This window comes from Hemitrygon akajei, chromosome 1 (assembly GCF_048418815.1).
Source record: "Hemitrygon akajei chromosome 1, sHemAka1.3, whole genome shotgun sequence".
Lineage (NCBI taxonomy): Eukaryota > Metazoa > Chordata > Chondrichthyes > Myliobatiformes > Dasyatidae > Hemitrygon > Hemitrygon akajei.
In genome coordinates, this window is record NC_133124.1 from 189508123 (window position 1) to 189535099 (window position 26977).

The following is a 26977-nucleotide window of genomic DNA, read 5'->3' on the forward strand; positions in this document are numbered from 1 at the left end:
AATAAGCAGGCTAGAAGATCATACTGTTATCGACAGTGTCCTGATAAAGTCAAGTTATCACCTTGACTTTTGGATACTGCAGCAAGTTATCCCAGTGCTTCTCAGCTGCGGGCATCTTGATCTCCAGTGCTGTCTCTGTGGATTTTGCACAGTGTTCCTGCAGCTGTATGAGGTTCCCCTGGAGCATTGCTTTCAGATGTGTGATTAGGTTAATTAGCCACACAAAATCCTCCCAGTGCAGGTTTGTGTCAGGAGAACTGGGGAGTTAATGGCTGTGAGGGAAATGGATTATGGGAAATAAGTGGGAGTATTGGGATTGCTATGAGAACTGGAATAGACTCGGTGGACTGCATAGCATCCTTCTGTGTGATAAGAGAAATGAGGGCGTGTGTCCAATGGACATCAATTTCCACTGTTTAACACTTAAACATAAGAAAGTGCCTCCTTGTCTGAGCTGCCAATCAATATTATGGGTAATCTACTTCCAGCTCCAACTTCTCTAGATCCTTATAGGCCACAGTTCCCCAGTCACCTAAGAATTTACCTGCTTCCATATAAATACACCTGGCTTCCATCTATGGAGCAGAGTTTTAGCTTGGAATTTCATGAGTGAGAACTATTTGGCATCTACCCGTTCATCAGCAACACACAGAGGAATTGGAGCCATGGCGTTGGCATAGCAGTTACAGCTGAGGGCTTTGGAGTTCAGAGATCAATTCCAGCATTATCTGTAAGGAGTCTGTACGTGCTCCCTGATTTTCTCCGGGTCCTCGGATTTCCTCCCATAGTTCTAAGATGTACCGGTTAATAGGTTAATTGGTCATTGTAAATTGCCCCATGATTAGGCTAGGGTAAAATCGGGGGTTGCTGGGCAACGGGGCTCAAAGGGCCGATATTGCACTGTCTTTCAATAAATAAAAGCAATTTTCCATAGAATCTCCTTTGCACTCTCTCCAACGCTCCTACTTCTTTTGTTGTCTAACACAACCAAGACCGTGCACGGTCAAATGTGGCCTCACTGATGACACAATTGTAACAATTCCAGTAATTTCCCTCCCTCCCCCTTCTCTCTTTTCCATTCCCCATTCTGGCTCCACTCGTCCCCCATCTCTTCCAAACACTAAAGATGCCCCTGGGACAGCTGTGGTCTAGACACCATTATTTTTTTGTGTTAATTCTCATGGGCACAGATCAGGTATGAAACCTGTGACTCTTCATTTCTAATCTTCCTTCCTTCAATTAGTGTGGTTAAGAGACAATTATAATTGGAATCTCCCCGCCCTACCTTACCCCCACAGCATCTCATTCTTTTGTGCCCTCTACTCATTTGAGGCGGATGTTATTAGCTTAATAGAACAACACTGAAATATGTTTTTCTGGTCCTGACAGAAGGCCACTCACATTAAGCAGTATGCCTACTCTCAGCATTTTGGGTTCTAACTTCAGATGCTTCGCAGGGTTTTTTAAATCCCTATGCAAATCGTTAGTTGAATTAAGGATTCTGACATTTATAACAAATTTTGTGCATGCATTAGCCACTCGCTCACCGCGCCTTCTTCTGATTGGTATTCTTCCGGTATAGGAAGGTGGTGATTGGCTATTCGTCGATGACCTCTTTGGTCCCTTGCAGCCCACGTTGAAGTCAGTTCTGGAAAGTTGTCACTGAGGTCAAATCCTTCTTCTGTCCAGTATCCCAGTGCCCAGCTGCTCAGTTCTGATCCCTGTGGAGGATTTAAAGCAACACTCTTCATCTTTTCCTCCTTAAGCCTATGACAAATGGTTGTGCACCAAGATTCAGATCAGTGTACTCACTGTTTTGGAGACCGATGATCCTGTCTCATTCAATTGTGCAACACTTTGACATTAACTTTATAACCTCACTTAAAAAGAAAGTGGAAATGACATGCTATCTGCTTCTGAGGCCCAAGTTTGAAAATGGGAAGTTCCACAATGATTCCAGTCAGCACCATGTCAGAATTAACTCGTGGTAATATTACTGGGTACAGAGAGAGAAGGTATCTCATTTCACCTTCTTTCACTGCTAGGCAAATAATGTACCAGAGATACCAAGTACAGCGCTGACAACAAAACCCTACGACTTACTGATTTACATTGATATCAAGCACAATAAGATTAATATTTACTGTCATGGAACTAAATCTAATGTTGAACAGTGCATGCTTACTTAATGAATAGTATCGTTCCCTGCTCTACGCTCAGGCCTTGTGGCCAAACTAAAGACTCTTGGACTATATTTCCAATTGGGTGCTCACTATTTCATAAGCCAGTTCGTAACCATCTGGATTGAGAGAGGGTACAAGGTGTATCCTTGTGCTATCGATTAATCGTGTGATCCGGGGGTTTCCGTAGTTGTATTCCTTACACAGGAATTGCATTAGAAGCAGCAGCAACTCCCGACCTAAGACCTCGTTTCCATGCATTCCAGCAATGTAATGGAATTCGGGCTCCCCTGGAAAACAACAAATGCTGACAGTTAGATGCGAGTACTGGGACCCCTGGGTGACTCATTTCAGAGATCCAGTAACGACCGTGACTAAACAAAGTATTACCTTACTCACAAGTCACACTTAATCAATAAAACGGTGTCAGGGAAATGCATATTGATAATATATCCTGAGCGATAATTCCAAGAGCAACAATAAGTCACAAATCCTACCACCAGTCTTACTCTACCACCAGATGCATCATTACCGCCCCCCCCCCCCCCGCCAACTTTCCAGGGATCTCTCCCTCAGTAATTCCCTTGTCCATTCCTTCACCCCTCCCAATAATCTTCCTCCCAGCACTTATCCCTGTAAGTGGCCAAATTGTTACACCTGCCTATTTACCTCCTCCCTCACCTCAATTCAGTCTTATCAGGGGAGGCAACACTCCACCTGTGAATCTGGGGTCGTCTATTGTGTCCAGTGCTCCTGATGCGGCCTACTCTACGTTGGTGATACCTGTTGTAAATTGGGGGGCGGGGGGGGTGTGCTTCGTTGAGCACCTCCGCTCCATCCGCCCAAAGCAGAACTTCCCGGTGGACAAAGATTTTAATTCTCATTCCCATCCCCATTCTAACATGTCGGTCCATGTCCTCCTCTTGTGCCATGATGAGACCACCCTCAGAGTCAAGGAGCAACACCCGATATCCTGCTGGGTAACTTCCAACCTGATGGTATGAACATCGATTTCTCCTTCCGGTAAAAAATATTCCCTTCTTCTCCCCACTTTGGCCTCATCTCTTCTCACTTGCTGATCACCTCCCCCCCGGTCCCCTCCTCCTTCCACTTCTCCCATGATCCACTCTCCTCTCCTATCGGATTCCTTCCTCTCCAGCCTTTTACCTTTCCCACCAGTCAACTTCCAGCTATCCTTCTTCCACTCCCCCCAACTTTTTATTCTGGCATCTTCCCCCTTCCTTTCCAGTCCCGAAGAAGGGTCTTGGCCCAAAGTGTTGACTGTTCGTTCATTTCCGTAGATGCTGCCTGGCCTGCTGAGTTCTTCCAGTATTGTGTGTGTGTTGATCTGGGTTTCGAGCATCTGCAGAATCTCTTGTTAATAAATCTCAAATAGATACTGTTATGTGTGTAACCCCCTGGGAAGGGTTTCACTGTTAATGTAATGATCTTTCTGTAGCAGCAATGTTTGGGTTATAGCTAGAGATAATGGGGGACTTTGGAATGTGTGCAGTCCAATGAAGGGAGTGTGTTTTCTTGTTGTGTGCCTGCGACTGAGGTGATCTGAGTCTTTTGTTCGGCGGAAGATGAAGAAAGAAGATACCAGAAAGGAGTGGGGCCAGGAGTCAATGCAGCTTGGGGAAATCGATGGAGGACCAGTGGAAGAGAAGCATGAACTCCAATGAGCACGTTGGACTGTTTCATTAAAATGGGTCCTTTTCTCTTTGTTTTACTTTACTAACCCTTTAGTCAAATTAAGAATTATAAAGCTAAAACTTGCATACGGCGTACTGTCTGTTATTTCATGGTACTGACTTGTAACAGGGTAAAGCATCGTGCAGCATCCACACAAACAGGAAGTTTAGCACCTCAGATTTCACACATTTGGTGGGGCCAGAGAGTGTCTTCCCTAGACTAACACCGCCGGCCGAACCTGAGGGTTACATGTGATTGTGTTGGACCCTGACGACCATAGTTACGACATGTCTGATGGTCCTCACGTACCATTCACAGGTTTCGTTTTCTCAGAAGATAATAAAATGATACAACTGGAGGTTAAAGATGACTGGCCACTATTAACTAAGTGTTGATATAGATACCAGTAATAATTAACATTGATGTCTATAAAACATTACAGCAACATGAATGATCAATAATTATCACTTTTGATCTGAGAGATTATTACCAGGTTCATGCTCTCCTGGGTTATCAGACAACTCCATGGCATACAGCTTCAATCCTTGGGAACTTTTTCCAATGTTATAAATCCGGGTGATGTTTGGGCACTGCTCATTCACAACCTTCATCAGCTAGCAGGTAATTTAAAATAAAACATATTAAATGTTCCTCTTATTAAAATAAAATTATTACATACACATAATAGTACAGGATAGTGTGAATTTAAGAACATAAGAAATAGGAGCTGTTGAGCTTGCTCTGCCATTCAATAAGATCATGGCTGATCTGGCCATGGACTCATTTCTACCTACCTGCCTTTTCCCCCAAACCCTTAATACCCCTAATACGCAAAAACCTATCCAACCTTGTCTTAAATATATTTACTGAGGTAGCCTCCACTGCTTCATTGGGCAGGGAATTCCACAGATTCACCACCCCCTGGGAAAAGCAGTTCCTCCTCATCTCCGTCCTAAATCTATTCTCCCCCCCTCCCCCATCTTGAGGCTATGTCCCCTAGTTCTAGTCTCACCTACCAGTGGAAACAACATTCCTTCCTCTATCTTATCTATCCCTTTCATAATTTTATATGTTTCTATAAGATCTCCTCTCATTCTGAATTCCGGCGAGTACAGTTCCAAGCAACTCAATCTCTTCTCATAGTCTAACCCCCTCATCTCTGGAATCAACCTGGTGAACCTCCTCTGCACCGCCTCCAAATCCCAGTATATCCTTCCTCGAGTAAAATTGATTTATTCATTTGGAGATACAGCGTGTAATAGGTCCGTCCGGCCCTTTGAGCCACACCGCTCCACAACCCCGATTTACCCTAACCTAATCACGGGACAATCTACAATGAGAAATTAACCTACCCGGACTGTGGGAGGAAATCAGAGAACCCGGAGGCAACCCATGTATTCCATGGGGAGAACATACAAACTCCTTATAGAGGACTGAACTCTGATGCCTCAAGCTGTAATAGTGCACACTAACCGCTACTCTCCTGAGGCACCCTAATGTTATAGAAACTGAGTGAAAGAAGTGTTACTTTATCAACTCCTGTAGGAGCTATTAATGTCAGTGCACAAAGTGCCTTGTTAGGTGGACTTGTCCATTTTAGTATTGTGGACAACTTGCTACATCAATCCATTCATTTAATTAATTAGTTAATTAATTATTATCTTTTGAGATACTGTGTGAAACCATATAACATTACAGCACGGAAACAGGCCATCTTGGCCCTTCTAGTCTGTGCCAAACACTTACTCTCACCTAGTCCCACCGACCTGCACTCAGCTCATAACCCTCCATTCCTTTCCTGTCCATATACCTATCCAATTTTACTTTAAATGACAATATCGAACCTGCCTCTACCACTTCTACTGGAAGCTCGTTCCACACAGTTACCACTCTCTGAGTAAAGAAATTCCCCCTCGTGTTACCCCTAAACTTTTACCCCCTAACTCTCAACTCATGTCCTCTTGTTTGAATCTCCCCTACTCTCAATGGAAAAAGCCTAGCCACGTCAACTCTATCTATCCCCCTCATAATTAAATACCTCTATCAAGTCCCTCCTCAACCTTCTACACTCCAAAGAATAAAGACCTAACTTGTTCAACCTTTCCCTGTAACTTAGATGCTGAAACCCAGGTAACATTCTAGTAAATTTCCTCTGTACTCTCTCTATTTTGTTGACATCTTTCCTGTAATTCGGTGACCAGAACTGGACACAATACTCCAAATTCAACCTTACCAATGCCTTGTACAATTTTAACATTACATCCCAACTCCTATACTCAATGCTCTGATTTATAAAGGCCAGCATACCAAAAGCTTTCTTCACCACCCTATCCACATGAGATTCCACCTTCAGGGAACTATGCACCATTATTCCTAGATTACTCTGTTCTACCGCATTCTTCTATGCCCTACCATTTACCATGTATGTCCTATTAGGATTATTCCTACCAAAACGTAACACCTCACACTTAGGCCCTGCAGGCCCACCAAACCACACTGCCCAGCAACCCACTGATTTAACTCTAGCCCAGTCACAGGACAATTTACAATGACCAATTATCCTACTAACCAGTACCTCTTTGGATGGTGGGAGGAAACCAAAGCAGCTGGAGAAAACCCATGCACTCACAGGAAGACTATAGAAACTTTCTTACAGAAGACACCAGAATTGAACTCCAAATTCTGAAGGCCCCCAGATGTGACACCATCATGCTAACTACTACGGTACTATGGTTCCCCCCCCCCCCACACACTTAAATATATCAACTTAATGAATATTCAGTTTATGAATATTAACAGAATGAATATTCAGCTGTCTTTTTATGGTTTGGGCTATGGAATGAACAATTGCTTTCTACAACAGAGCCAATTATTCCCCAAAACAACTTTACTGGGGGAAAAAATGACGTGATTGGTTGACAGAGTAACATTCATGTTGGCTGACAGCATCAAAGTTAAGGAGTACGCTGAAACGAGAGGAGGAATGTGTTATAAGCACTAAGGAGCAGGTGACAGTCTATATAAACATGAAAGGTTGTTGATAGTAATGCTTCAGAAAATCTTATTGTTGGCCAGTGATCATGCTGCAAATGTCTCCTGCTCCCTCTGGCCAGGAGTATGATAGCACACAACCAACATACTGTATATTATCCAGCATAAGCTTAGCCTTACCTGACGCATGTCCTTGTAATTGTGATGCTTGAAGTCAAGTTCGTCTCCTGTCACCTCATTTGACACATAATGGGTGGGGTCTGTGAGATGGAGTTTAAAGTTAGTGGGTGGTACGAGTTAGTACTGTTGTTTCAAAGCAACATCAGTCCAGGTGTGAAACTGACATCTTCTTGTGACCACATGGATATCCCCAGGCTTTCTAGTTTCCTCCCATGTCCCAAACCCTCTGGTGGCTGCTGTAAATGTCCTTTTATGTAAGGATGTGGAAAAAGGAATACAGAGGAATAGGAGTGCATGGGCTGATGGGATCAGTCGCTGGAAACTGTCGTGAACTCTGTGGGCTGAATGGTCTTCTTTGTTATAATGAGGATTTTATGATTCAGAAATATAAGGTACAACCCTGTGGTGTTTACAAAACTGGGAATGGTTCTGTGAGGCCAAGAGGTGAAAGATTATTTTATTGGTCAGTGAATTGCTAATCTAAAGGTAAGTTGTTATAGAACATAGAACATAGAATAGTACAGCACATTACAGGCCCTTCAGCCCACAATGTTGTGCCGACCCTCAAACCCTGCCTCCCATATAACCCCCCACCTTAAATTTCTCCATATACCTGTCTAGTAGTCTCTTAAATTTCACCAGTGTATCTGCCTCCACCACTGATTCAGGCAGTGCATTCCTCGCACCAACCACTCTCTGAGTAAAAAACCTTCCTCTAATATCCCCCTTGAACTTCCCTCCCCTTACCTTAAAGCCATGTCCTCTTGTACTGAGTAGTGGTGCCCTGGGGAAGAGGCGCTGGCTGTCCACTCTGTCTATTCCTCTTAATATCTTATACACCTCTATCATGTCTCCTCTCATCCTCCTTCTCTCCAAAGAGTAAAGCCCTAGCTCCCTTAATCTCTGATCATAATCCATACTCTCTAAACCAGGCAGCATCCTGGTAAATCTCCTCTGTACCCTTTTCAATGCTTCCACATCCTTCCTATAGTGAGGCGACCAGAACTGGACACAGTACTCCAAGTGTGGCCCAACTAGAGTTTTATAGAGCTGCATCATTACATCGCGTCTCTTAAACTCTATCCCTCGACTTATGAAACCTAACACCCCATAAACTTTCTTAACTACCCTATCTACCTGTGAGGCAACTTTCAGGGATTTGTGGACATGTACCCCCAGATCTCTCTGCTCCTCCACACTACCAAGTATCCTGCCATCCTGTTATGGTTGCATGATGATCAGAATCAGTTCAAAGTAAATTTATTATCAAAGTACATATATGTCACCGTATAAGACTCTGAGATTCATTTTCTTGCGGGCATAATCAATCAATTCAATAACCATATTAGAATCAATAAAAGATTGCTCCCAACAGGGTTGACAAGCAGAGTGCAAAAGACAAGAAACAAAAATAAAGAAAATAAATAAATAGATAGATAGATATTGAGAACATGAGATGAAGAGTCCTTGAAAGTGAGTCCATTGTTTGTGAGAACATTTCAACAATGGGGCAAATGAGTGAAGTCAACCCCTCTGATTCAGGAGCCAGGTGGTTGAGGGGTAATAACTGTTCCTGAACCTGGTGGGGTGAGTCCTGAGGCTCTTATATCTTCTTCCTGATGGCAGCAGCTAGAAGAGAGAATGACCTAGGTGGTGTGGGTCCTGATGGTGGGTGCTGCTTTCCTGTGACAACGCAGTGTAGATGTGCTCAGCGGTGGGGAGGGCTTTACTTATGATGAGCTGAGCCATATTCACTACTTTTTGTAGGATTTTCTGTTCAAGGGCTTTGGTGTTTCCATTACCAGGCTGTGATGCAGCCAGTCAGTATACTCTCCACCACACAGTTAGTCAAAGTTATTGATGTCATACCAAATCTGTGCAAACTCCTCAGCAAGTAGAGGAACTGCTGTACTTTGGTTGTAATTGCACTTGTGTGCTGGGCCTAAGGAACTTAAAGTTGCTGACTCTCTCCAGCTCTGATCCCCCAATGAGGAATGGCTCATGAACCTCCTCCTGACATCAGTAATTAGCTCCTTGGTCTTGCTGACATTGAGTAAGGTTGTTGCTGTGGCGCCACTCAGCCAGATTTTCAACCTCCCTCCTATATGTTGATTCATCACCACCTTTGACTTGCCCTACGGCAATGGTGTTGTCAACAAACTTGAAGACGGCATTGGAGCTGTGCTGAGCCACACAGTCATAAGCGTGGAGTATTGCAGGGGGCCAAGCACATAAACTTGTGGTACAGTAGTGCTGATGGAGATTGTGGAGGAGATGTTGTTGCCAATCCAAACTGATGGGGGTCTGCCAGTGAGAAAACTGAGGATCCAATTGCACAAGGAGGTATTGAGGCCAAGGTTTGAAGCTTATTGATTAGTTTTGAGGGGATGACGGTATTGAATGCTGAGCTGTAGTCGATAAAGAGCATCCTGATGTATGCATCTTTGCTGTCCAGATGTTCCAGGGTTGGGCAAAGAGCCAATGAGATGCCATCTCCTGTGGACCTGTTGCTCTGGCAGGCAAATTGGAGTGGATCCAAGTCGCTTCTCAGGCAGGAGTTGATGTTTCATCACCAACCTTTCAAAATGCTTCATCACAGTTGATGTTAGCAATAGTCATAGAGGCAGGTTACCACGTTCTTCTTAGGTACTGGTATAATTGAAATCTGCTTGAAGCAAGTGGGTACCTCAGACTGACGAAGCGAGAAGTTAAAGATATTGGTGAACACTCCAGCCAGTTGATCAGTACTTGGCCAGGTACCCCATCTGGGCTGGATACTTTCTTTGGTCACCCTCCCGAAGGATGTTCTCACAGCAGCCTCAGAGACTGAAATCAAAGGGTCAAAGTTCATGATGGTCCTCCATGTTTCGATGGTCAAAGTGAGCATATCACTACCGTATGTCGTAAAATTTGTTGTTTTGTGGCAGCAGAACATTGGAATACATCATAATAAAAAAACTTTCAATTACAATCAGTATATATAACAAATGGAAAATTTAATTAAATAAGTAATGCAAAAAGGGAAATAGTGAGGTAGTGCTAATGGGTTCATTGTCCATTCAGAATTCTGATGGCAGAGGGGAAGAAACTGTTCCTGAAGCACTGAATAAACAAATTGATTATTATTAGACAAAGAGAGATGGGGTTGGAAGAAAATCATTGCAGTTTTATCAGACCATGGAACGCTTGCCTGTAAATAGGTAGTCAGACAGGTAATAGGAATTCTCTATCTTTCAAACAAAACCAGTGATACTGAGAGAAATGTATACAAGCAGAATGATTTTCTGAATTCTGAGATTCTATTAGAATATATTTTAGTGGCCAGAAGTACGCAGAGCCTCTTTCCTGTAATTGTTACATTGCTCATGTTATGTGGCAGGTGGACAGATTTTCTTTTCTTGCAAGAGGGGAAATCCTCACCTGACAGCGGACAGGCAAGCAACTCCATTCTCATGCACAGGCTCCCATTCCAGCTCTGTGGATTTATCCGGATGTAACGGGCAACAACAGTTACCGGGAATTCACTCAGAACTGGTGTATCTGTGTCCACGTTTCCGTAAAAAAGCTGTGGAAATTGGAGAATATCTGTTAATCGCCTTCCCCGTCTTGGAACTGCTATCATTATCCACACAGATGGTTTCTTTTGTAATAAAAAAGACTGAATAAATAATTGCTCATGTATGTCAGATTTCTAGGCTTGTTTTTAATAATGATCAACTGAAGGTCAGTAGACCTTGGACACAAGTGCACGTGGCTTCAGAGAAACATTTCAGGATGTCACGTCCCATTGAGACACTCTATAATATCTGAGATATGATATTTTCTCAAGGCGAACAACGAAGAACAATAAACACACAAAGTGCTGCTGGAACTTGGCAGGTGAGGCAGCATTTACGGAAGTCAATGTTTTGGGTTGAGACTCTTTATCAGGACTGGAAACGAATTGGGAAGATGCCAGAATAAGATGAAGAGAAAGGAAGACAAGCTAGAAGGTGATAGGTGTAGCTAGGTGCACGAGGTGGGGGGGGGGGGGTGAAGTAAGGCGCTGGGAGGTGACAGGAGGAAAAGGCAAAGTGCTGGAGAAGGAGGAATCTTATAGAATAGGAGAGTGGACTGTGGGAGAAAGGGAAGGAGAAGGCCAGCGGGGGAGATGACGGGCAGGTGAGGAGACGAGGTAAGAGACCAGAGTGAGGAGCTGAAGAAGACGGAAGATGGAGGGGGAGAAATTGCCAGAAGTTGGAGAATTCAAAGTTCATGCCATCAGTTTGGAGGCTACCTAGACAGAATCTGAGGTAATTGCTCTCCCAACCTGAGGGGGGCCTCGTCATGGCAAAGGAGGAGGCCAGGAACCAACGTGCCTGAATGAGAACAGCGATGGTTGGCCACTGGGACGTGGCACTCCTTGCAGATGGAGTGGCTCTGTTCAATGAACTGGCCCCCCCCAATCTACGTCAGGTCTCACCAATGTAGAAGAGGCCGCATCGGGAGAACTGGAAATTTGCAGATTTGCAGTTACAGTGCTGATTCACCGGGAAGGACTGTTTGGGGCCTTGAACAGAGAGGAATGGGCAGGTGTAGCTCTTTTGCTGTATGCAGGGATAAGTGCCAGGAGGGAGATTAATGGGGAAGGACGGATGGACAAGGGAAGCAATCCCTGTGGAAAGTGGAGAGTGGGGGACGGGGCAGGTAAAGCTGTGTTTGGTGGTCAGGTCCCGTAGAAGATGGTGGATGTTATGGAGAATGATGTTTTGGATGCCATGGTAGTGTAGCGGTTAGCAAGATGCTGTTACAGCCTGGGGCATTCCAGAGTTCGGAGTTCAATTCCCGCGTGCTCTGTACATCTATCCTGTGGAACGCCAGGGTTTTCTCCAGATCCTTCGGTTTTCTCCCACAATCCATGTTAAGTTAGGGTTAATGGCATTTGTCGAGTGTTGCTGGGGTGACATGGCTCAAAGAGCCAGAAAGGCCTACACCACACTGTATCACGCAGTAAATAAATAAACACAGAGGCTGATGGGGCGGTAGGTAAGGACAAGAGGAACTCTACCCCTGTTAAGGCAGTGAGATAAAGGGGTGAGCGCGGATGTTCAGGAAATGGAGGAGATGTGCATGAGGGCAGCGTCCATGGTGGGGGAAGGGAAACCCCGTCCTTCGAAGAAAGAGGACATCTCTGATTTCCCGGAAAGGAAAACCTGGGAACAGATGCAGCGGAGATGCAGAAACCGAGAAAAGCAGTTTATTTAAATGGTTTATTTTGGTAGTTCAAATTTGAAGACAGAACATAATATTAATGGTCAGACCCTTGGCTGTGTGGAGGATTAGCGAGCTCTTGGGGTTCATGTCCATAAGACACTCAAAGCTGCTGCGCAGGTTGATAGTGTTGTTAAGAAGGCATACGGTGTGTTGGTCTTCATTAACTGTGGGATTGAGTTCAAGAGTTGTGAGGTAATGTTACAGCTATAAATGACCTTAGATGCATTTTTATAGGAGACAGGGTGGAAAGAGGTATAGTCAAGATAGCCAAGGGAATTAGCAGGTTTATAAAAGGTATCAGTAGAAAGTTTGTCTTCAGAGATGGAGACAGAGAGATCAGGAAAGGGAAAAGAGGTGTCAGAAATGGACCAAGTGATCTCTAGGGCAGGGTGGAAGTTGGATGCAAAGTGGATGAAATTGATGAGCTCAGCAACGCCAATTCAGTTCTCAATGTAGCAAAAGAAGAATTGGGGAGCATCTCCAGGGAAGGCATGGACTTCACCACATGGCCAATGAAAAGGCAGGCCTAGCTGGGGCCGACGCAGGTGAGTTTGCAGAAAGTGGGAGGAGCCGGAAGAGAATTTGATGAGCATGAGGACCAGCTCTGCCAGATGGAGGGTGGTGGTGGAGGGGCATTCTGCTGTATTCCCCCCCCCCCACCTTTCCAGTACTGGTGAAGGGTCTTGGCCTAAAACGCTGACTGTTCATTCATTTTGATAAATGCTGCCTGACCTGCTGAGCTCCTCCAGCGTTTCATGTGTGCGTTGCTCTGGATGTCCAGCATCTGCAGACTCTCTTGTGTACGTGACTAGCAAAAGAGCCTGTTTTTCATTTGTGTGGCTGATCATGTTTTGTTCATCTTTTGTTTTTCTTGGTTAGATTAGTTAAGTCAGGTGTAGAGATTGACCCGTTATGGTGGTCTTGGTGAGATTAGTTAAATCAGGTGTAGAGATTGACCCGTTATGGTGGTCTTGGTGAGATTAGTTAAATCAGGTGTAGAGATTGACCCGTTATGTTGGTCTTGGTGAGATTAGTTAAGTCAGGTGTAGAGATTGACCCGTTATGGTGGTCTTGGTGAGATTAGTTAAATCAGGTGTAGAGATTGACCCGTTATGGTGGTCTTGGTGAGATTAGTTAAATCAGGAGTAGGGATTGATGGGTTATGGTCTTGGTGAGATTAGTTAAGTCAGGTGTAGGGATGGACCTGTTATGGTCTTGGTGAGATTAGTTAAGTCAGGTGTAGAGATTGACCTGTTATGGTCTTGGTGAGATTAGTTAAGTCAGGTGTAGGGATTGACCTGTTATGGTCTTGGTGAGATCAGTTAAGTCAGGTGTAGGGATTGACCTGTTATGGTCTTGGTGAGATCAGTTAAATCAGGTGTAGAGATTGACCCGTTATGGTCTTGGTCCACGAGGCAGAGGTAAACATATTCACCTTTTAAACTCATTTTAAGAACAGTGCGAAGGGAGGTTACATTACATGGACGGGGTAATTATCCGAATGTAAGAAACAACCATGAAGCAACCACATATGTCATGAATTTTATTAACTCTCAGCCATCAGGGTCTTGAACCAAAGGGGATAACTTTATGCCCCATCATTGAAATTTCCCACAACCTATGGACTCACTTTCAAGGAATCTTCATCTCATTTCTCAATAGTTATTGCTTATTTATGTATTATTTTTTCTTTCCTTTTATATTTGCACAGTTCATTGTCCTTCACAAAAAGGTTGAACACCCTAGTTGGTGCAGTCTTTCACTGATTCTATTACAGTTATTATTCTGTGTGGATTTATTGAGCATGCCCACATGAAAATGAATCTCAGGGTTGTATATGGTGACATATATGTACTTGGATAATAAATTTACTTTAAACTTTTTGAACTTTGTATGTGTCAATCGTTTTGATAAAACGGCCCATAATATCCCTCCACTTCTAGACACACAAACGTCTGTCAATTTGTCTGATGTATGTGTGTCTGGGTGTGTGAGACCCATGCACAGTGCTCAGCTCTGATTTAGTGAGTGTGATGTCCATGTGTTATGTTTACACACACAGTACCTGAACAAGCAAGTTCTAAGTATTCGCCCACTTATATCAACATCCTCCAGGAGGAACCACAACCCTGTTGGTGGGTTTGGAGGTTTGCGTGCCTCAATGACCCGGAGAGCTGTGCCGGCTGGAGTCAGGGCCTCGTGCTTTGGCTCTTGATAGGGTCACCCATGCCAAACAGGTCAAAGGGTCGAGGCCAGACTCAGAGTGGTTCACCGGTCCTCCAGGTTCGGGGGTTCAGCTCAGGGCCAACAACCCTGACTGGTCAAACAAAGCTGATATGGGAAAAGCAACGAAGAATCTTTCTACATCTGTGTGTGATGCTGTTCCTGAGCCTCCACCCGGGACTTGCATGAAAAATAAGAGGGAGCTACTGGCATGATGACAGAAGCCCTGAACACCGCCAGGACCAAAATTAGATTCTGGAAAGACAGGCGAAGATGGAGGACCTTTATTGCCCTAAACGCTAGTGGCCTAACAAGCAGTAAATAAATTATATCCATATAATTCAATGATATACACATTGAGACACATACCCAATCGTAATACCCGTCTGTGTATGTTATCCATGTACGACTGTCGTTGCTGAACTGCACGTAGTATGTGTTCACCCAGTCATTGCTGTCAAGACAGAGAACCAGCTGTTAGTATCGAGACCTTCCCATGACTACAGGAGTCTATCCGTTTATAAGAGTGAAGTGGTTTATTTTGGTAGTTCAAATCTGAAGACAGAACATAATGGTCAGACCCTTGGCCGTGTGGAGGATTAGCAAGGTCTTGGGGTCCGCATCCATAAGACACTCAAAGCTGCTGCGCAGGTTGATGGTGTTGTTAAGAAGGCGTATGGTGTGTTGGCATTCATCAACCGTGAGATTGAGTTCAAGAGTCGTGAGGCAATGTTAAAGCTATATAAGACCTTAGTTGGACCCTACTTGGAGTACTGTGCTCAGTTCTGGTCACCTCACTACAGGAAGGATGTGGATACTATAGAGAGAGTGCAGAGGAGATTTATAAGGATATTGCCTGGATTGGGGAGCATGCCTTATGAGAATAGGTTGAGTGAACTCAGCCTTTTCTCCTTGGAGTGACGGAGGATGAGAGGTGGCCTGATAGAGGTGTATAAGATGATGAGAGGCATTGATTGTGTGGATAGTCAGAGGCTTTTTCCCCAGGGCTGAAATGGCTAACATGAGGAGCATAGTTTTAAGGTGCTTGGAAGTAGGTACAGGGGGGATATCAGAGATAAGTTTTTCACAGAGAGTGGTGGGCGCATGGAATGCACTGCCAGCAAAGTTGGTGGAGGCGGATACAATAGGGTCTTTTAAAAGACAATTAGATAGGTACATGGAGCTTAGAAAAAAAGAGGGCAATGCACTAGGGAAATTCCAGGCAGTTTCTACAGTAGGTTACGTGGTCAGCACAACATTGTGGGCCGAAGGGCCTGTAATGTGCTGTCGATATCAAACCTTCACCAGCAAATGCTGGCACTAACATGATTTGACTGTTAAGCATTTATGAAGAATACTCAAATGATGACTCAAGATGAAACATATTTTTAAAATGAGGAAAATCAGGATGTAAATGCCAAAATCACAGAAATTGTCAAGGTTTAAAAGAAGATGAGTTAATCAGGAAGTTGAAATTAGATAATTTCATGATTGGGTTTTAAACGCGGTATTTGTAAGAAGATTGCTGCAGAGATAGTTGTGAGATTGTGGTGAACGGAGCTGAAGAAACATTCTGATGAGATTTGCATTAGGCGATGCAGGAAAGGGGGAACTATGTAGGGGATTATGCTTACATTTTGGGAACAACAAAAAACGTTGTATTAGTAAAGTAGACAGTGGAAGCTGGCTTGAGGAAAGAAAGTATGGGGAGGTGGTCATGAATGAAGGATTGCCTGTTTGAATAGCACAACTTCACCCCTTCGCCATCAGATTTCTGAACGGTCCATGAACACATGAACTCGACCTCATTATTACCTTTTTTTGCACTATTTATTTATTTTTGTAATTTATAGATTTATAAAAAATGTCTTTTCACTCCACTGTTGCAAACTTCATGTCAGTGATAGGATGCATCTGATTCTAATTCTGAGCTTTCTCGTGTCACAGGACTGCCGTAAAAATGCATTACACAAGCCTTTAACTTTCTTACCGAGTGTAAAAGAGGGGTCAGGAGTAAAAATGAAATTAAAAAACGAACTGGGAGTTCACATGATGAAGAAGGTTAAGGGCAGAGGGATACAAACGCTGTCAGATGCAGAGGAAGGGTAATTGAAAGACAAACAGGGAAGCTGATGCAAATCTGAATGAAAACAGAGGTTACCTGACATTAATATTTCCATGTTTTGCTTGTATTATATAAAATGCATACAGATAATAATAGAGTATGGACAGTCAGAGTATGGACAATGCTGCCAATACCAATACCTTCTACTTTCTTCAGAGTCTGCGATGATATCTAAAACGTTGACAAACTTTGATATTTAGTGGAGAGTATATTGACTGGCTCCATCACAGCCTGGTATGGAAACACCATACCTTTGAATGGAAAATACTACAAAAAGTAGTGGATACAGCCAAGTCCATCACAGGTATTAACCACATCTACATTGAACATTGTTGCAGGAAAGCAGCATCCATCATCAGGGACCCCCACCACCCAGGACATGCTCTCTTCTCACTGCTGCCACCAGGAAGAAGGAACAGGAGCCTCGGGACTCGCACCACCAGGTTCAGGAACAGTTACTATCCCTCAACCATCAAGCTCTTGAACCAAAGGGGATAACTTCACTCAAGTTTACTGGCCCTATCATTGGAATGTTCCCATCACCCATGGTCTCACTTTCAAGGACTCTTCATCTCACGTTTTTGATATTTATTGCTTATTTATTTATTATTAATATATCTGCAAGTACCTGGGGGTGCATCTGGACAACGGACTTGAGTGGAACACCAACACGGAGGCTGTGTACAAGACGGGCCAGAGTTGCCTCTACTTCCTGAGGAGACCGAGGTCCTTTGGAGCATGCAGGCCTCTCCTTCACATGTTCTACCAGTCTGTTGCCAATGCAGTCTTCTATACGGTGGTGTGCTGGGGCAATGGCATCAACATGGGTGATGCCAACAGGCTCAATAAACTGATTAGAAGCGCTGGCTCAGTTATAGGAGTCAGACTGGACACACTGGAGGATGTGGTAAAACAAAGGACCCTATGGAAAATTCTGGCAATTCTGGACAATGTTTCTCACCCTCTGCATGCCACCTTGGCTGAACAGGGGAGCACTTTTAGTAACAGACTAAGACAACTGCTCTGCTCCAAAGAGCGCCCTACGGAATGAATCAACCTATACTGGGGAAGTGATGACCCCCTCCCATTAGCTCTGTTTGCCACACCCTGCTATCGCAGACACCCTGTGTAATAATACCGTCACTTATCTGGAAGACCCATTACTGTATAACATCACAATGATTCTTGCACTACCATCTTATCAGTGTGAACTTGGAAATTTTGTAAGTCTTGTAATCTTTGACTTGTAAATCTTATATATCTTATTTTTAAGGCAACTTATTTTTTATTCTTTCTTACTTCTAATATTTGTTTATCCGTGAACATGTGATGCTACTGTGACACTGTAATTTCCTTTGGGATCAATATAGTATCTATCTACCTTTTTGTATATGCATAGTTTGTCGTCTTCTGCACACCAGTTGAACACCCAAGATGGTGTCATCTACCATGGTTATTATTCTATCATGGATTTATCGAGTAGACCCACAAGAAAATTAATCTTAGAGTTTTATATGGTAATATATATGCACTTAAATAATAAATATACTTTGAACTTTAAAAAGGCAGTGACGGGATTTCTTCAAGCTTTACTGCTGTACTTGTTCTAATAAGGCTCCCACAACTGCATTAAATAGGAAAATTAACCAAGAGGCAATAAAAATAGACACATAAGTGTACATTTAAAGATTTTGCATGACTCAGAAAAAAGTTAAGTATTAACAATACTTCTCTGATCTTGCCTAATGGTAGACGTCACAGAAGAGATGCAATAGCTGATGATTAGACATCAGCAGTATGAAAAATTACAAATATATTAAAACAGAAGTTTTTTTTTCCTTTTAAAGATACTTGACAATAACTAGCTTGATACAGATACTGCAAGGGGTTTGTAGATTGTTTCAAGACCATACAACAGAAAGAGAACAAACTAATATGTAAACATTTGATGGAACTGGATGATGTGAAAGTGATTTGATAAGAGTGTGGCGACCCACTTTCTACGCAGGCAAACCGGCTCACAAAATGGCGCGCTTGTTGGCAGAGAGTTCCAGCCCCAAAACGGCGCTGGGTCCTCTTCTTCACCAGCAAGGGGAGAAAGCCCACGCGCGGGAAGAGACTTTTGTAATGCACCTCTGACGGCATTTCCGCCCGCAGAGGGCGGGATCGGAACTGCGTAAAAGCCAGTGCCGCGAAGTTTGAATAAACCAGTCTCGACTGCAACTTACAGACTGCGTGTCGTTATTTATAGCTCTGTGCATAGCACATCACTACAAGAGTTCCCATTTTAGTGACAGTAAGGACAGAGTGCTGAAGGAACTGATGGAGAAAAGAACTAATAAATGATTGGCCACTGTATAGTTTACAGAAATGGTTAGCCAGGAGCAGAACTTAGTGAAAGTCATATGAGAGCAATTTGCTTAGAACGGGACAGTATGCAAATATGAGTAAAACATTTCCAGATCGCTGAAACAGGGATAAATATCATAGTCAACCAAATAACCAGCAGAATTCCTATATCTGTAATTATAGATTAAGTCGGAACTTTAAAGGTAGTGGAGAAGCAACGACTAGTTCTTCCTATGGTTTCACATATTATTCTCAAGATAAACTTTTTTGAGGATACTATATCCTCAAGAATGCATCATTTCAAACCACATATTCTCTTCATTCCTGATATTCCTTCTCCTTGGAAATTTTCTTATATTTAAAGAAAACTCAGCACATGTACCTTTAAAACTATGGGCTGTTGCCTTAACATTGATTCAAGTTGGAAGCCATCATAAATTCTCCAATAAACAACTTAATTCGCGACTTTCAACATGATTCTGTCTGTATATATATATATATATATAAACTATATATTAGGACTCGGAAACATTTTGTTTCATCTTATCACAAATGCAACACTCATTAGAGCTGAAAAGCAATGAGATGACAAACGCAGCCATTAACGAAGCAAAATATTTATCAACGTACTGGAGCATTGAATCCCGGCCCTGTGTGATAACTCCACTGAATTCAACCAGCTTTCGGGCATCAACTTCAATCCATTGTGATTGGTCTTCTACTTGAGCACACCAGGCCCCGTCGTAAAAGTCGTCTTCCTCCTCATTTTCAGTACCTGCCTGGGAAATGATAGAAGCAATTTCAATTACACCACTTCTTTCTAAAACTCATTTTCATTTTTACTCTTTGGGTAACCATTCGGGGCTAGTAACCCTGGTGGTACTTTGCAAAAGTAAAGCTGAAAGGCCCGGAATGGAATCCTTGTTGGTTTTACGATCTTTGTTGATATTGAGTGGATTGGAACTGGGATATAAATCAGTTTTCTTACATCTGATTGGTAACTCGTGAGCTGTGAGCTCTCCTTATAATGCTGGGATAATCATTGCCTCGTCTGTAAGGATTTACAATCCAGTGCTAATCCCAGTGAGTATAGTCAGCACACAGACCAGCTGCTATGGAAACAGGATTCCTTATTACACTTCACAATAAAGAGGTTTTATTTAATGTTCTACACTACAAGAAAGAGAAATCCTCCTTTAAGATTATTTTCCTTTATAAACACAAGAGATTCTGGAAACCCAGAGCAACACACACAAAATACTGGAGGAACTCAGTAGGTCAGGCAGCATCTGTGGAGAGGAACAAATGGCCAAGACCCTTCATGGTGAGCTTTATAAACACATTTTCCTTTATAAACCCATTTTCCTTTATAAACTTAGGGCAGGTGACAATACTGAGAAGACAAAGAGGGAGAAATTTCTTTTACCTGTTAGCAATTTCGCAAGCAATCATCAAGTAAGCACAGCCCCATATAACAGATGCAGTAAGGTCAGATGTGGTTCTCATTGTGTAAATGATTTGAGTGTTGGACACCGAGGGGTGATCCCAAAGAAGTACATAACATCATGAGGGGCATAGATAGGGTGATTGATCTTTTTTCCAGTGCTGGCAAATCAAAAAAAAAACTAGAGGACATAGTTGTAATGTTTGAGATGACAGGTTTAATAAGAAAATGAGAAGAAACTTTATTTTTACACAGTGAGTGATAAATACACCACCAAAGGAAATGAGGCAGGTGCATTATAAATATTTAAGTATCTGGATGGTAAGAGTTTAGCAGCATATGAGCCAAGTGCTGGAAAATAAGATTCGCTTGAAAGTACATATGGGTCAGCATACAGAAATATGGGCCGAAGGGCCTTTTCTGAGCTTTTTGACTCTGACACTTTGATAGTGAGTTGGCTGATAGCTCTTTGTATCTCATTTACCTAAGTACTTTTATCCTCAGAATAAGGAGCTACAGGATAAGTAGGTTTAATTGGAGCGTGACAAAAGCAGATCTTACCAATAGTTGAGGGATTGTGGATAAGGGACCGTGCATGTGATTTAATGTTCTTAAGGCGAGTTTGGTAAGGGGTGTTAATATTTGAATTAGTGTACAAAAGAAAAGGGTTTGTTGGGATTTGGGAAAATAATGGGTTGTTTTACCCTCATGAAAGGTGAATAGCATCAACAGGACTGAAAAGACCAACAGTACATAGTAATGTAAGTCACCAACAGTGATCTATAGCTGTTAGTTTCCAATCGTTCAGGAGTCAAGGAACTGACAATAAAAGTGACTTGACTTGACTTGAATAATTCAACCTTATCTTTCAGAACTTGCAGCCTTACCTGACAAGTTCTCCCTCCTTCAGACCTGATGAGAAACTGACCCAAAGCTTATCTTTGTTACTTCAGTTTAAGGATAATTCCTCCTTCTTTTCACTTCCACATCGATAACTCCCTTCAAGAGTAGAATGTGAAAATTGGAAAGCAAAATATTCAAAATGGCTTTTAGAAGCCCCTTCTCAATGGATGTGGACCTTGGATTTCAAAAAGTTTGATTTATTTAACTGCATTTGTGTTAGACATCAGCATCCAGGAAAGATGTATGAAACAGCTCCAGCTTGAGACTTTGCTGGCATTTTTGTGATCTATGTTCTTTCAGATGTAGATGTTTTCTCCAGGAGTATGAAGATTACTCCCTAAATAGCTTTTCTTCCTGCCAAGTGTCAGGATGCCCTTGACATTTTAGTACACAACTAACTAATCCAGAGTTAGCAACACAGAAACTTCATGGCTGTTCTCTGATGTCCTCCTCACTGCCACGGCAGTGCTAAAACAGCGTAAGATTACAAATTTCCTTCTTTCTTTTCCAATGTTTTTATTAGTTTCTACATAGAAGAATACAGAGTACAAGAAAATGTATATAAAAGGTCTAAAAAGATTTTAAAAAGCTACCAATTACATTATATCTGTTCATAATAACAATCACATTACCCTGTATTCATGTAAGTTAATCAATAGTTATATTGAACTATACTAATTTATTACAAAAAAAAGAATCTAACCCTTACCAAGACCGAAGCTGTTCATTAAGGAGAAAAGAAGGTAAAATAACTTCTCATATAATAAAAATTAATAATAGCCTACATCTGAGTTTAAACAACGAACTGAAGTTTTTGAAAATAATTCAGAAGAGGTCCCCACAATGTTTGAAAGTCTTGACGAGATTCAGAAATTGAACAACGAATCTTCTCTAAATCTAGTCATGACATAACGTCACATAACCATTGAGCATGGGTAGGAGGAGAAACATCTTTCCATTTAAACGAAAGTGCCCTCCTAGCTAAAGAGCTAAAGGCCAAAACAAGTTTTAAAAATCTGACTTGGACGTATTGTCATAGCTGTAGAAGAATCCATACTGTTCCGCATTAAGTCATACTGAGTACATCAGAGAATGTTATGGGAGGGGTTAATGTGTATATCAGATAGGTGGGAACAGGATGTATGTGAAACTGGGGAGCTGGATGCATGACGGAGGAGATGTTACTGAATCATAAGCAACACACACAAAATGCTAGAGGAACTCAGCAGGCCAGGCAGTATCTATGGAAAAGAGTAAGCAGTCGACATTTCAGGCCAAGACCCTTCCTCAGTTTGGATTTCCAGCACCTGCAGATTTTCTTGTGTTTTTGTTACAGAATAATAAGTTTGATCAGTGCAATGGGAAGTCAAGGAGTAAAGCACTTAAAGTATGATATTTTAAAAAACAGAAATTGCTGGAAAAACTCTCGGCTGGTTAGGCAGCATCTGTGCTGTGAGATAGAGAGTAAACCCTCCAGGTCATCCAAACCATCAAAAGCCAGTTCACTTGTCTTCAAACATTTGTGGGGAATCAAACTAATTGAACCATCAAACTAAGGCTGGGATTTAAGAAGTTGTTCAAGGATGTCATCCAAATTTGAACCAATATAAATTTGTTAATTTTAAAATTATTAACTGTATTTATGCAGCTTTATTTCAAATAGTTATCAAGTTTGATAACTTGGGTTGAATGGCCTAATTCCACTCCTGCGTCTTATGGTCCAAATTTTATATTGTTGATAAACACATGTTTGTTCAAAATAATCATCAGAAAACAGAATTTCTGCCTAAACTGAAGGGGAGTTTTATTAACCTGCAAAAATAACATTGATACATATAACTCACTGCCTGGAATTAGTTTCTTCATTTTTAAGGTATTTGCGTAGACATTAGTTTATGCCAACATGCAGAACTGCATTTGACAATGGGTTTCCATCAATCTAACAAGATGGATAGTAGATGTATTTTGTAAAGTAAGTTACAGATACTTCTCCAGTACTGTATACACTAATGTCCCCGAGCAGTAAGGCAGATCAACACCTCCACCCACTAACCTACCCCACAACCACTACTTCATCATTCCTGTCAAATTCATCTTATGTTCAGACACTCCCATGCCTAGAATCACTCTATGTACATAAACTATCTTATGTACTTATATTTATTGTGTTTTTATTATGATTGTGTTCTTTATCTTTTGTGGGGTTTTTCCCGTGCTTCATCAGGTCCAGACTAGCAATTATTTTGTTCTCCTTTACACTTCTATACTGGAACTTACATTGACGTTTGGATCTTGAATTCTTGGTTGGTTATAAATCAATGGGAAATAATGGTGGTCATTTTCCTTGAGTTTTGGTCTCATCATGGGATATTACCCTGAGCTCATCCCACATGGAACACTGTCGCACAAAAGCAGCATCCGTCACACAGGACATGGTGTCTTCCCACTGCTGCCATCAGCCTCAGGACTCACACCACCAGGTTCAGGAACAGTTATCACCCCTCAACCATCAGGCTCCGGAAGCAGAGGGGAACATTTCACTCAACTTCACTCACCCATCACTGAACGGTTCCCACAACCTATGACCTCACTTTCAAGGACTCGTCATCTCATGTTCTCGATATTTATTGTTTATTTATTTATTTTTCTTTTGTATTTGCTCAGTTTGGTGTGCTTTGCATGTCGGTGTTTGTCCATCCTGTTGGGTGCAGCCTTCCACTGATCCGAAACAAGAGAAAATCTGCAGATGCTAGAAATCCGAGCAACACACACAAAATGCCAAGAACTCAGCAGGCCAGGCAGCATCTATGGAAAAGAGTAAACAGTCGACATTTCGAGCTGCGACTCTTCATCAGGACCCGATGAAGGGTCTCAGCCTGGAATGTCGACTGTTTACGCTTTTCCACAGATGCTGCCTGACCTGCTGAGTTCCTCCGGCATTTTGTGTGCGTTGCTCACACTGATTCTATTATGTTTCTTCAATTTCATCTCTCACCTAGATGGGGTCAGTTGTGCTGTGAGGATTACATTCCTTGACTTCTCTAGTGCCTTTAACACCATCCAGCCCAAGATCTTAAAGCACAAACTAACGGAGATGGGAGTAGACTCTCACATGGTGGATTGGATAGTGGACTACTTGACAGATAGACCTCAGTATGTGCGGTTGGGAGACTGTAGGTCTGACACAGTGGTCAGCAGCACAGGAGCGCCACAGGGAACCGTACTCTCTCCGGTCCTGTTCACCCTGTACACATCTGACTTCCAATATAACTCGGAGTCCTGCCATGTGCAGAAGTTCGCTGATGACACGGCCATAGTGGGGTGTGTCAGGAATGGACAGGAGGAGGAGTATAGGAAACTGATACAGGACTTTGTGATATGGTGCAACTCAAACTACCTGCGTCTCAATGTCACCAAGACCAAGGAGATGGTGGTGGACTTTAGGAGATCTAGGCCTCATATGGAGCCAGTGATCATTAATGGAGAATGTGTGGAGCAGGTTAAGACCTACAAGTATCTGGGAGTACAGTTGGACGAGAAGCTAGACTGGACTGCCAACACAGATGCCTTGTGCAGGAAGGCACAGAGTCGACTGTACTTCCTTAGAAGGTTGGCGTCATTCAATGTCTGCAGTGAGATGCTGAAGATGTTCTATAGGTCAGTTGTTGAGAGCGCCCTCTTCTTTGTGGTGGCGTGTTGGGGAGGAAGCATTAAGAAGAAGGACGCCTCACTTCTTAATAAGCTGATAAGGAAGGCGGGCTCTGTCGTGGGCAAAGTACTGGAGAGTTTAACATCGGTAGCTGAGCGAAGGGCGCTGAGTAGGCTACGGTCAATTATGGAAAACCCTGAACATCCTCTACATAGCACCATCCAGAGACAGAGAAGCAGTTTCAGCGACAGGTTACTGTCGATGCAATGCTCCTCAGACAGGATGAAGAGGTCAATACTCCCCAATGCCATTAGGCTTTACAATTCAACTGCCAGGACTTAAGAACTTTTTTTAAAGCTATTATTAATGCTTTTTGAGTTAGTGATTTAGATGCATATCATATTATTACTGAGTTAAGTATTGTATGTAATGAGTTTTTGCTACAACAAGTGTATGGGACATTGGAAAAAATGTTGAATTTCCCCATGGGGATGAATAAAGTATCTATCTATCTATCTATCTATTTACTGTGTTTTGCAAGAAAATGATCCTCAGGGTTGTATATGGTACTTTGAACCTTTGAGTTTTTCCTTCATATTCAGATATCTGTACTTTCTTGTCATATCAGACACCACTGTAGTTTTAAAATAGGGTTTCCTAGTGCTAGGGTTGTGATGGATCAGTGAATCTGTGCATATTACAGCCTGTTTTCTCAATGTTAGTACTGGATTCAACAGTGGTTGGATGGGAGATGCCAGAGAGTAGTGGTGGATAACTGTTTGTCAGGTTGGAGGCCGGTGACTAGTGGTGTGCCTCAGGGATCTGTACTGGGTCCAATGTTGTTTGTCATATACATTAACGATCTTGATGATGGGGTGGTAAATTGGATTAGTAAGTATGCAGATGATATTAAGATAGGTGGCGTTGTGGATAATGAAGTAGGTTTTCAAAGCTTGCAGAGAGATTTAGACCAGTTAGAGGAGTGGGCTGAAAGATGTCAGATGGTGTTTAATGCTGATAAGTGTGAGGTGCTACATTTTGGTAGGACTAATCAAAATAGGACATACATGGTAAATGGTAGGGCATTGAGGAATGCAGTAGAATAGAGTGATCTAGGAATAATGGTGCATAGTTCCCTGAAGGTGGAATCTCATGTGGATAGGGTGGTGAAGAAAGCTTTTGGTATGCTGGCCTTTATAAATCAGAGCATTGAGTATAGGAGTTGGGATGTAATGTTGAAATTGTACAAGGCATTGGTGAGGCCAAATTTGGAGTATGTGTACAGTTCTGGTCACCGAATTATAAGAAGGATGTCAACAAAATAGAGATAGTACAGGAGATTTACTAGAATGTTACCTGGGTTTCAGCACCTAAGTTACAGAGAAAGGTTGAACAAGTTAGGTCTTTATTCTTTGGAGCGTTGAAGGTTGAGGGGGGACTTGATAGAGGTATTTAAAATTATGAGGGGGATAGATAGAGTTGATGTGGATAGGCTTTTTCCACTGAGAGTAGGGGAGATACAAACAAGAGGACATGAGTTGAGAGTTAGGGGGCAAAAGTTTAGGGGTAACACGAGGGGAAACTTCTTTACTCAGAGAGTGGTAGCTGTGTGGAACGAGCTTCTAATAGAAGTGGTAGAGGCAGGTTCGATATTGTCATTTAAAGTAAAATTGGATAGGTGTATGGACAGGAAAGGAATGGAGGGTTATGGGCTGAGTGCAGGTCAGTGGGACTAGGTGAGAGTAAGCGTTCTGCATGGACTAGAAGGGCCGAGATGGCCTGTTTCCGTGCTGTAATTGTTAGATGGTTATTAAAAACAGGTTTTTATGTTTTACTCTGTTTCTCCAATACATGCAGCCGTGGAGGAAGATTTTCCCACCAAAGTATCTCCCACTTTGACTGATTAGTTAAAACGGGAGGTACTTGCTTGACCCTGCTTGACTCGACCCTTGGCTTGACCCTGCAGCCAGGTGAACCACAGTACA

General features: G+C 42.5%; 1 protein-coding gene across 1 annotated transcript in view; it reads right to left on the reverse strand.

Moving 5' to 3' along the window:
• LOC140733656 (inactive carboxypeptidase-like protein X2) overlaps window positions 1–26977 on the reverse strand; it is a 117570-nt gene that overhangs the window by 13058 nt on the left and 77535 nt on the right. The window contains exons 12-18 of the mRNA XM_073057283.1: window positions 19627–19775; window positions 14892–14976; window positions 10467–10611; window positions 7047–7126; window positions 4366–4489; window positions 2274–2470; window positions 1548–1721 (exon numbers count right to left, since the gene is read on the reverse strand). Coding sequence (XP_072913384.1) covers window positions 1548–1721; window positions 2274–2470; window positions 4366–4489; window positions 7047–7126; window positions 10467–10611; window positions 14892–14976; window positions 19627–19775 — 954 coding nt within the window. The remainder of the gene's footprint in view (window positions 1–1547; window positions 1722–2273; window positions 2471–4365; window positions 4490–7046; window positions 7127–10466; window positions 10612–14891; window positions 14977–19626; window positions 19776–26977) is intronic.